This window comes from Varanus komodoensis, unplaced genomic scaffold (assembly GCF_004798865.1).
Source record: "Varanus komodoensis strain SLA01 unplaced genomic scaffold, ASM479886v1 scaffold1, whole genome shotgun sequence".
Classification (NCBI taxonomy): Eukaryota; Metazoa; Chordata; class Lepidosauria; order Squamata; family Varanidae; genus Varanus; species Varanus komodoensis.
In genome coordinates, this window is record NW_025335268.1 from 11,306,384 (window position 1) to 11,318,383 (window position 12,000).

Sequence of the window (12,000 nt, forward strand, 5' to 3'; positions counted from 1 at the left end):
CAGAAAAGAGAAGATTGATCACCAAAATAGAGGACACCAGTATGAAGAACATTTGAATTTGCTCATTTAGATGTGCTGACACAAATATATTAATACTATCTCTAATTTATATTCCAGAGTATGGGTTGAGCAAGGCTTGTTGAATCTTGGTTTTCCCTTCCATGTCAACTCAGAACTATTCTTGATCATGAACTACACAAGAAGAGAACCATGGTTTGTTACTGGCTTGTGAAGATGAGGTTGTTTTAATGATGGGTTGTTGTTACATGCTAACCCAAAATCATGGTGAGCAAGAATTATGTAACAGAACAAACAAAAGTCTTGTGGCTGAACATCCCAGTACTGCAGTGCTGCAAAGTCATTTGGGATACAGAAAACAGGCAAAGGAGGAGGGAATCCACTTATGCATGGATCACTTTGTATGATCCTCTGGTAGGCAAATCAGGGCAAGGACCCATGCTCTGGGTTGTTATGTGCATACCAGGTTAATGCATCTCAGCACAGTAGGGAAGACTGAGAGGTGACTTGAGCACCTGTTCAGTCTGTTGTCCATGTATTAACTCTTGATTGGTAACTTCAGGGTCCCTGTGGCCCCTTATGGCAGTTAAGCTTCAAGGACTAGGCACCCCTAGGAACCTAGCAAGTCACATCTGCTGCTTCTCAATAGTTCCCCTGCTTTGAGGGTGAAAATAGATGCAAGTCTGTTAGTACCTGTAAATCCTGATCCAGGGCTTAGCTTGCTGGCAAAAGCTTTGCCAGGTCACTTGAACAGCGTAAGATAACTTGGAAGTAGCTGTGATATTTCAAGGACCTTCAGTCTGCTGTAAGAGTTCAGGTTTGCTCAGTTTTTAGTTACTTTGCAGAAGTGCTAGGTCATGGAGCATTTGCTCAGTTCTTAAAACGCTTACTTGAATTCACCCAGTAATGTTCTGCTTGGTTTAATGTCTGGACACAGAATTGTTCCTGCTGCTGCTGTTGTTCAAGTCTTCCCTTATTCTTGGGAGTCTGGTTCTGAAGTAAAATCTATTTAGGTGAACAGGTAAGCTATCGTCAGCTATCATGAGAACATTTCTGTCGCTTGAGATCCATGTACTAGGTCATGTGCAGCTGCTATAGCAGCAGGTGTGCAGATAGCAGCCGGCTAATCTCTCATGTGACTGTAAAAGCCTATGAGAGCAATTTAAAATGGTGCTATCATAAAGTAGTCATTCATTGCTGTGGGTTACTTTTTGTTCAGGAAGCAGAGAAAAGATTAGTCTTGTTTTTAACACACAGGGCAGAGATGTGTGCATGCTTAGACTAAAAAAAGGCCTATGAATCCCAGCATGCTGCAGCCAGGCAGGCTGCAAGTTGCAGGCCATTCTCAGTCTAAACATGCATGCATGCCTTGAGCTTTCAAAACTGATTTAGATTTTTGTGCATTAGCCTTTCCCCCCTTTAACCAGCAATATGATATGTGGAAAGTGGAGCAAATATGACTTTTCCTATTGTGGCATGTTCCTGTAAGCAGAGGAAAAGAAGGTTGGGTCCTGATTTCCTTGGTCTGTTAAAGGCAGAGGAGCCTTGCTAAAAGAAAGTTGGTAACTCTAAACGGAATGCTCTGCTTCTTGCTCTTGCCTGTCTATGCTTATACAGATCAGCTAAGAAACAGTGAGCTGACTGTGTGGAAGTTCCACTCACATCTGAGTCTGATGTTGTAAGAACTGCACTGTGTACTCTTAAAAGTGCATCTGGGTTAATCGTGTTTCAGCCGTGACATTTGTGTCTGAATGTACCCGCTTCCCCAAACCTAATGCACAATCCCCCTGCCCCTGTGCACATGTGGCCTGGGGATCATGGGAGTCGTAATTCAACACATCTGCATGGCACTAAGTTGGGCAAAGCTGATGGATGCTACCAAGGTGCTGCTCTGCGGAGTGAGATGGAACAAAGAGATCTCAGGATGTTCCCTCTTGAGTTTGCTAGGCAGTCACGTGCTTTCCTTGCTAACCTGCAAGGCAATGCTTAATTGGCTCAGGGGCAGGGCTGCAAGATGTAAAAGACTCTTGCATTTGCTTGAAGAAGACATCCCTGGGGGAGTGCATAATATAACAGGCTATTTTGCTAGTGGATAACTACATCTGCTAGTTTCAAGGTAAAAATCACTCCATTTCTTCTTCTTCTTCCTCCACCTCTTCTCCCACTCCCACCAGTCCCCAATGTGCTCTAATCTGACTTCCTGGACCATCGCAGTAGAAATGAATGGTCTCAGGGCCAGCTGCTTTCGGTTATCTGCAGCCTGAACAGAGACAGGAAGTTAATGCAATTTCAGAGGAGTGCCTGCTCTGCTAACAGAGATTTATGATCCATATTTGCAGGCCTCAGAAAAGCCTCTACTTGGTGAAGCATGACGTCTTGCAGAAACTTTGTGTGTTTACCTGAACATAAATCCAATGAATTTGGGTCCTTCCCAAGCAAGCATGCTAGGATTGCTGCCTTAGGTGTGCTTGTGTTTGAGAGCTGGGGACTTCCAGAAGTATTCCCATCCAGAAATTTGGGCCATGTCCTGACCTGCCAGTGGAGACCATGTTGCTGGATCGATAGGATCTCTTTTGCACAAACATCTGACTTTGTAGCAGTTCTCTTGCATCTCATTCCCATGCAGAAGGTGGAATGGAAAGCTCAGCTCCAGCACCTGGTTCAAAACTGAAACTGCTCACAGGAGATCGGGATGGATGGGGAAGTTTCCTGTTTGGTTGATACAAGATTGTGTGCAGGATTGGCTGGAGAAGCAAAACCTAACTCAACAGGCAGAATGGGGAAGGGAGAGACTCTTATAAACTTCCTGCCTTGTGAGTTGTTGATACAAACCATTATTTGGGCTGATTAGGACGTACATAGGGATGTGGAATGTACAACCAGATGTATTCAACTCCATCTCCCATCATCTGAAGCCAGCATGGCCACTGCCACCAGGTTGGGGAAGGATGATGGAGTTTCATGTGTGCACTTGGATTAAGGCTTTACTGGTCTGCTTTGAATTCTGGACACTAATCTACACCTTTTTCAGATAAATTTTGTCTCCCAAAGCATTTCATGCCAATAGTAACATATGACAAATGGTGTTCTGCCAAGAGGTTTGCAGATTAAAGGGAAAAGTTTGAACCGCTTGGTTTGTGAGGGAAAGAGCAGCAGGAGGAGATTTTCCTGATGTGGTCTAATAAACTGGAATCCTAGTCGTCTGGAATTTCCCTTACGGAAGAGCTAGGGATGTATAAATCTTCAGCCATGCTATAATGTAGCCATTGAGGCAATGGCAAATGAGGCTTGTTATGCAGTCCTATTCAGACCTGCAGAATCCTCAATTGAGCTGGACAATGGGACAGATTACCTAGGGAGGTTGTGGGCTCTCACGGACTAGAAGCATTTGGGACACAACTGGACAGTCACCTGAGTGGGATGCTGTAGCTTGGAGGCCTGCACTAGCAGGGGGTTAGACCTGATGGCCCTCTGGCCACGTCCATCTCTTACTATTCTGTGAAGGGGGAACTTTGTTCATTTGAAAACTCTGTCAGGATGACTTTATAATTTCATTGAAAGCCTGTTGACACCAATGCGGCTTACTCCCATCTAGACAGGCATAAGGATTGATGCCTGAATATGACTTCTACTGGATATTATTGTATCCCATTTCCTTCCAGAAACAAGCTAAAAGGAGGGTACTTTTGTTGATTACCAACTAGCTTATGCAGGTCCCCAATTTGTTCAGATTTTTCACTCTTTGTGGCTTTAAAATCATAAAGCCACTTCAAGTGGGGAAAAAGATCAAGCAAGTCAAATATTTAAAGATACTTTTAGTTAGAGATGTGTCAAATGAAATAACTGCATCATGTACAGTACAATTCCAGTTTCTTCCATGCCCCTCCAAGAGAGTGCGCTGCACAGAAAGTGTTGTGCAGAATCTTCTAGAGCAACAAAGGAATCACCCATGCTCCCAGTAAAAATGCTTGGGGTCCTCAGCCTCCTGCAAGTCCTCCCTTTCCAGCAGAGATGCTGAACAGTGGTCCTCTTGCTGCTACTCCAGTTTGGGTCCCTAATCTGTAAAATTTGGGAGAAGTTTCAGTCTATAGGCCACAGACTTTCTTCCTGCTGCAGTTTCTCCTGAGGTGTTTTGCTGCTCCTGCAGTGGATGACATGGAAGTTGAACAGGGCTGTACATTGCGTTTGGTGTGGACCTGCTCTTGTATGTGGGAATTTTTTGTCATGCAATTGAAGAAGAGGCAGAGAGCCGTAGAAGTTTGGAGCAGCAAAAGGGATCCAGTCGGACTGAGCAGCCTGCTGGAGAAGAACTACAAACAGGAGGTGCTTATTTCTCTGGCACAGACACACTACTTCCCCCACCGTGACAAATGTTTGTGATATGTGGCAGGAGCAAAGGCAGTTGATTTGCATAAATAGCTGAAGATTTAGCATAATATGCAGACTCAGCTGCCCCAATTAGGCAGGATGAGGAGGATATAGCAATCACAGGTAGTGAATGCTCTGCTGATGTGCACAAGAATCTCTGTTAATATATATAGAGAGATAATCTCTGTTAATGTCTGTTAATATACCCTCTCTGTCCTTGTCCTTATTTGGCAGCATGACCTGCCCCAGGTCAGGAGCTGGGCCAGTTTGAGAAAGAAGCTACATGATTGGTTCCATTCAGGAGAGCAAGAGAGTGCAAGAGATCGAGACTGAGAGATGTGAAAAAATGCTCCATTTAGAGTAGGAAAATGTAGCATTCAGTTGTGAAAGTGAAAGCAAGCAAGCAAATTTCCTTTGGTGTATTTGTGCTACCCTACTGTATGACAGTGCCACCTAGAAGCTCTGCAGTGGGAAAGCAGGAAAGGAAATACTCTTCCTGTAGTGCATGGATCTCAGTTCTGTGATGAAAGTCAAAGTAAATACAGCAGGATATCAGCCAGTTAACAGTGTTGTGCAGAGAAAGAAGGAAAAGGGTTCTTGTCCCCCGTTTCTTTCCTGTACACTCAGTGTTCTCTTGCTTTCAGAGTGTAGTGACTTGAAACTGCCATTTAGGAGTATTTCAGATGTCTCACCCCTGCCCTGCGCCATTTTTTGGGCTTCTTATTTAGAATTTGAGAATCTCAGCCTGCCTTCTCCCATCTGGTCTCCTCCAGCTGTGTTGGACTGCAGCTCACATCATGCTGGCCAGGCACGAGGGCAGTCACAATCTGCGGGAATGCCTATCTCCATATGTACTGACCCAATCACTGCGATCGTCATCTGAGGCCCCCCTCTGTATTCCTTCCCCTAATAAAAACTGAAAGGGAGATAGCAAGAAAGAGGACCTTTTCCATGATAGCTCCCCAACTGTGGAATTCAATCCCACTGGAGATCAGGTTGGCATCGCCCTTTATTCCTTTAGATGCCAGCTAAAAAAGTTCCTGCTCCACAACTATTTTGATTGATCAATTGGTAGGTTTCTAATGGGTTTTACTGGTTTTTTAATTGTTAATTGCTGCTGTCACATTGTGATTTTTAGAGCTAGACGTTTTATTTTGTTAATTTATGTATGATTTTATTTTACTTTCCTACAGGTTGTTTTAATTGGTTTAATATATTGATTCTCATTGTATGTCCCCACTCATCTTGTTTAAGGGGATGCAGTGGCACAGAGGGTTAAACCACTGAGCACTGGGCTGCTGATTGAAAGGTTGGCAGTTCAAAGCCGTGGGATGGGGTGAGTGCTCACTGCCTTGTCCCTAACTCTTGCCAACCTAGCAATTCAGAAGCATATAATGCAAGTAGATAAATAGGTACCACTTTGGTGGAGAGGAAATAGCACCCTGTGACATCCTGCTGTTCACATGACCATGGGAATGTCTTTGGATAGCGCTGGCTCATGGCCTTAGAAACTGAAATGAGCACCACCCCCTATAGCCGTTCGGTTAGCAGAGTAAAATCCACAGGAACTCCTTTCCCTTCCTATCTTGCTTTATCTCATTTTATTTTATTTTAATATTGATCTCATTGATTATTTTATTATATTTATTGTTGTTTTTATGGTGAATTATCAGAGTTTTAATTGCCTTGCATATGTTGTGAGCTGCCTCGGAAGCCTTATGGCTAATGGGGCAGCATACAAATCAAATAAGTGCCTCTGGAAGGCACCAGGGGCTGATCTAGGGTGCAGGGAGAATTGGCCTCTATATCACAACAGAGCTGCCTTTTCCACTGGGAAATTTCAAAATCAGTTTCTAGTTTTGGGGCGGGGAGAATGTACAACAGCTTCCATGTAATTTCCCTTCATGGTGCAGTTATCTTCTGCTTTCCTCCCTGACCCTTTCCCTTTTCTTTTTCTCACCTTTCCCCCTTTCCCCAATTTTTCTTTCTTTCTCGGCTCTTTCTTTTCTTTTTTGCCTTTGTAAGGGGATCTTTGTTTCCCTGGCTTCAGAATCTGATGGAGCTTTTCCTGGGGAATGGGGTGAATTAAAATGAAAAGAAAAGCCTGGTAAATACTAACCTGATCACACTTTTTTCTGGCAGTATGGGGAATGAAGGCCAAATCTGTTTTATAAGCATTCCCTATTTTGTGAGTTGGCTGGTACAAGTACAGACCTACCACAGCCCTCTCCCTCTCCCCCGCTCTCCCACCACCTTGCCAATTGGTATATCCTGGCTGGAAATCCCTTTCCACAATCTTAGGTGTTCAAGGTGGGTTGCCAGCTGATCTGGAAAAAATGCCAGCCTCATCTGTTCTTATGCCATTAATAGGGCTTTTATCTGCACTGTGTGGTGGTAGGGATTATTATATGCTAACATCCAGGGCTTTGCAGAAGCAATCTCACACACCCTGACAGAAATTTGTCCACATCTATTTGTGTTAATGACTTGGAATTGAAATATATTTAATTGGCCTTGTTATCATTTGGTGTACACAACACTGTGAAGGTGCAAACTATTTTTATTGTGGCACAAAATTAACTAAACAAGAACAAACTGACACTAAGTAAATGCCTAAGAACAGAGATGTCTTGTGTGGTCTTACACATTTTTCCACTATAATCCCTATTTTCCACTGAAGTGATCTAAATTTACCAAGCAAGACTATGTATTCAGGATCTTTGAAAGCAGGAGTGGGCAAGTTGTGACCCTGCTAAGAGCATAGCAAATGCCTTGTAGACCAAAGTTCAGCTAATCCAGCATTTTTGGAAGGATCCCAGCAACCAGCTGGCAGTAGATGGTCCATTGGAAACAGGCCAGTAGACCGTGGCCTACCCATCTGCTTTCTAATGCACTGCTAAGGTAATGACTTCATATAGTTCTGAAAATGGGCAGGCAAAGTTCCAGTTGCTCATTAATCTGGTTCATACTGATAAATCAGTTTTGCAATGTTGTCTAGGTTAATAGTGGGTGGTTCATGTTTCTTGCTGTCAGTGTTGTTTTGGTTTAAACAATCTTGCTCAATTTACCTTGTAATTAAAGAGGCTTCTGAATGCTAAATTGCTTGTGGCTGGAAGTGGTGTCTCTTCACAGTGATGGTTTCTGGTTTTGGAATATCCCTTGTGAGCCACTGAATCCACTTGGGAGGGGATGGTTAGGGTGTGCCACTTCTGATGGATCTTGTTTGTACTAGAGTTTTGTTGAATGGTGCTAAACTATGACTTTTGTGTTAAAGTACTGTACTGTAACCTTGAGAATACTACTGCCTTTTTGTAATATATTCTCAATGGAAGAACTCTTTAAAATTATATATTGATATTTGTAATACTGCATTCAGCAGAGGTGATGTGCTTGTAGGACAGAGGTGATGTGCTTGTAGGACATAGATGGGGAGATGAAGATAAACTGCGTAACAGTGAAATGGGAATCCACTTTGGGGCCTACTCTGTGGCAATGAAGAAGAAATCTTACTGTTCTGCCACCATTGCAGCTACATAGAACAAGGCAGCAGAGAAGTCTGATTATCGTAGCTCTATGTTGGAGAACACTTGGAGGCCTGCAATGACCATTTTGCAGATAAAATAGCTCACATTTGTTCTGACGTGGCTGACACACTTTTGACAGAGATGAAGATGAGCAAAGACCTAGGATGAAGGTGGTAGGCCCATCTTGGCTCTTAAAATCTGCCAGGGCAGGACTGGCAGTTTGGGGTTGAAAAGTAATAAATGCTTATTTGAGAAGCATTCGTGATGTCTGCTCCCCTAGAGGAGGCAGTGCCTAGACTTCTGAAAACATCAAACTAAGGTTCAGTGAACTGTGACAATTACTACTAGATCTGAATCTAGTCTTCTGTTCTTGGGCAAGGTTTGGAGCAGCTGGTGACTTTTCAAATTGAGATAATCTTGGAGAATAGTGATATTGATTGTAGTATATAAATTCAATAAATAAATAATACAATCCATTCCAGTCTGGGGGTAAGCCTGATTTTGGGACCAAAACATCATTGGCCACACTGGCCAAGGAATGAACAAAGAAGAATGCACCTTTGTTATTGATCTTCCAGTGACTTTCATTATCATTGACCATGGTTGCCATTATTTCTTGGTGCAATTTAAATCACTGTTTTTACCATTAAGGCCTTAAATAGCTTGAGTATAGGTTAGTAGCAGGACTATCTGTATTCCTTTAAACCTCCATGTGTATCAAATTCATAGTTGGAGGCTCTGCTCACTGGCTTCCCACTAGGTCCTATAAGGTTAGCAGAGAAAGCGGGCCTTCTCAGTGATGGCTCCTAGCCTTTGCACTTCCTTCTGCAAGAGATACATGGCTCTCCCTGTTTTTTTTCCAGATAATTTTAAATTGTATTTGTAGATGTTGGCTTTCAACAGAAAGGCTTGTCATTACACACAGTTCTTATCACTATTACTACTACTGTTATTCAACTGCTTCTGTTTAAGTTCTGGATCTGGCTTCTGTTAACTGGTTCATTGTTAATTTTGATTAAACTAATTTAGGATATTATGCACTTGTACTGAAATTGAGTCCTATGTTTTATATGGTAAGCTCCCTTGGGAAGACTTGAAAGGTGGGTAAAGACAAGCAAATAGACAGTTTGTGGTCATAGTGATCACATAACAGGAGGGATACAAGAGCAACATAATGTCCCTTAGCATTTCTCAGTCCACTTTTCTGACCTGAAACAAAACAATCATATATAATCCTTGCATGCTTGGCCTTCAGGATTTTTATATTTACAGATGTGTAGCTCTTCGTTTCATTATTAGTCTTCAGAAAGCTTTACTAACTGAATTCTTAAAATTAAGAAGAAATAGCAACTTTATTAAAAAGGCATGTAATAACTGGGTTTTACATAAATATAATACCATAAAAACTCTGATAGTTTTTCCACAAATCTCTGCATACCCTTTTCTATTGCTGATAGCCTCATTGCATAGGTCTATCTAAACAATGGACTTAAACTAGTTTAACTGTCTTTCTTTCTCTCTGGAGAAACCTAGGAATTTATGCTATGATAGGAACATTGTATTGTACAAGAGGTAGCAACTAAAACCATCCCAAAGAAAGAAATGCAAGAAAGCAAAATGGCTGTCTGAGGAAGCTTTACAAATAGCTGAGGAAAGAAGGGAAGCAAAAGGCAAGGGGGAAAGAGAAAGATACACCCAATTGAATGCAGAATTCCAGAGAATAGCTAGAAGAGATAAGGATGCCTTCTTATATGAACAGTGCAAAGAAATAGAAGAAAACAATAGAATAGGGAGGACCAGAGATCTGTTCAAGAAAATTGGAGATATGAAGGGAATGTTTCATGCAAAGATGGGCATGATAAAGGACCAAAATGGCAGGAACCTAACAGAGGCAGAAGAGATTAAGAAGAGGTGGCAAGATTACACAGAAGAACTATACAAGAAAGAGCTTAATATCCTGGATTATTGGCCACAGGATTGGAAAAGGTCAGTTTACATTCCCATTCCAAAGAAGGGCAATGCCAAAGAATGTTCAAACTACCGCACCATTGCACTCATTTCACATGCTAGCATAGTTATCCTACAAGCTAGGCTCCAGCAGTATGTGGACCGAGAACTACCAGAAGTACAGGCAGGATTTCGAAGAGGGAGAGGAACTAGAGATCAGATTGCCAACATACACTGGATCATGGAGAAAGCTAGGGAGTTCCAGAAAAACATCTGCTTCTGCTTCATTGACTATGCTAAAGCCTTTGATTGTGTGCGTGTTATTTGTTTTTCGGCACCAGGCAAAGACCTTTTTATTTAAGCATTTTAATTGTTAACAATATTTGCTTATTTATCTGGCCAGGGCGACTTCTTTTATATTATTTATTTTATATTGTTAATTTTATATTGTTATTTTTGTATTTTATTGTATTTTATTTTGTGCTGTGAGCCGCCCCAAGGCTTCGGCAAGGGGCGGCATAGAAATGTTTTAATAAATAAATTGTGGCAAGTTCTTAAAGAGATGGGAGTTCCAGACCATCTTATTTGTCTCTTGAGAAACCTGCATGTGGGTCAAGAAGCAACAGTGAGCACTGGGCACGGAACCACTGATTGGTTCAAAATTGAGAAAAGAGTTTGGCAAGGCTGTATACTGTCGCCCTGCCTATTTAACTTGTATGCAGAGCACATCATGAGAAAGGTGGTGCTAGATGAATCACCAGTTGGAATTAAGATTGCCGGGAGAAATATCAACAACCTCAGATGTGCAGATGATACCACTCTCATGGCAGAAAATAAAGAGGTACAATCTTTGCAGTGATAATGATCTCAGGGCTGGGGTGGATGGAGAGCTGCTACAATGTTTAACTAGTGGATTGCAGGGAGAACATACAAGGACCTTGTCAGTGGATCCCGCTACAGGGAAAGGCTGCACTTGTGGAGCATAGGAACAACACAAGAAGAGACTTGATGGGTTGGACCAACGGTCCAGCATCCTGTTTCCCATTAACAAACTGAGGACCATGGACCTCTCCTGCTATTGCCCCTGAGCAGCAATTGGTAGTGTGCTGCGTGGTTCCTCTGATCTTGGTACCAAGCATAAAGCCATCATTACTAGTAGCCTTTGTTTGCCTTTTCCTCCTTTAATATAATATGATCTGTGTAATTATGTTGCTTTATATGATATGGATGCATCATGTGTTGTATCCTAAAGATTCCTATCTCTCCTCTCTGCCTACCTCCAGCTTATGCAGTGGAACCTGTAGCTTAATCTCTAGCAAAACAGCTGATGAGGAGACGAATGTGTCTTACAGCCTTCTCATCCATGACCATCAACAATAGCTTTGCTCAGCCTGGTGTCTCCCAGTTGGTTTGGACTTCACCTCCCATCAGCCCTGGCCAACATGACCAATGAGTAGGGAATTGTAGTCAACAAAAACAGGAGGAAAGCCACAAGTTGAGGAAGGCTTATACAGAGTGAGTTTTCTAGAAAACACTCAAGTGAGCTTGCCAATGTCCGTGCCTCTTAAAATTTCATGATAAATTCAGCAGATTGTGTTTTTCCCACCTCATCCTGCAGTGAGCTAGTCCTGCGGAACCACTCCCTGCCATCCAGTTATTTCAGGAATAGTAACATTCTTTAAGCCCAAAGTGTTTCAAGCAATAACTCTTTTAAATTTTTCTTTAATCTGGCTCCCTTCCGGCACTCTGGCATTTTTAACACTACAGATTAAATATGTGATTGTGCTTAAATCTTTGCTGCTGCTGCTTGTTGATATCCTACCTATTCCCACTGACTGGGACTCAGGGAGGCTTGCAACATTAAAATTCAAAAGATTAAAACCTTCAAAAGTATACAAAATTTAAAATATAATTAAATCAAATCAACATTAAAATTGAACTATTACCCACCTTAAAAGCACTATAAAATATATAGTAAATCTTACCTAATGATTCTGCTTGTTTTTCAGAAGATGCTATTTAAGAAGAGTTGTAGCACAAAGACAAGAATCATCAAAATCCGTGTGAGTTGGCCATTTGGTTTCTTTCCCCCTTCTTTGGTTGAACAGGGAAACTTTCTTGATGTTTTAGCAAAGTCATAAGC

General features: G+C 42.0%; 1 protein-coding gene across 3 annotated transcripts in view; it reads left to right on the forward strand.

Moving 5' to 3' along the window:
• The window catches only part of LOC123028670, a 63,688-nt gene that overhangs the window by 27,156 nt on the left and 24,532 nt on the right, over nt 1–12,000 (forward strand). Inside the window, exons 4-5 of one of the 3 annotated variants that reach the window (XR_006415762.1) lie at nt 11,141–11,372; nt 11,867–11,920. The exons of 1 other annotated variant lie outside the window; for it this stretch is intronic. Coding sequence is in view for 1 of the 2 variants with exons in the window: in XM_044440852.1 (XP_044296787.1) it covers nt 11,867–11,920 (54 nt within the window). In the remaining variant the exon portion in view is untranslated. The remainder of the gene's footprint in view (nt 1–11,140; nt 11,373–11,866; nt 11,921–12,000) is intronic. One more of the 3 variants, XM_044440852.1, reaches the window with a different exon arrangement.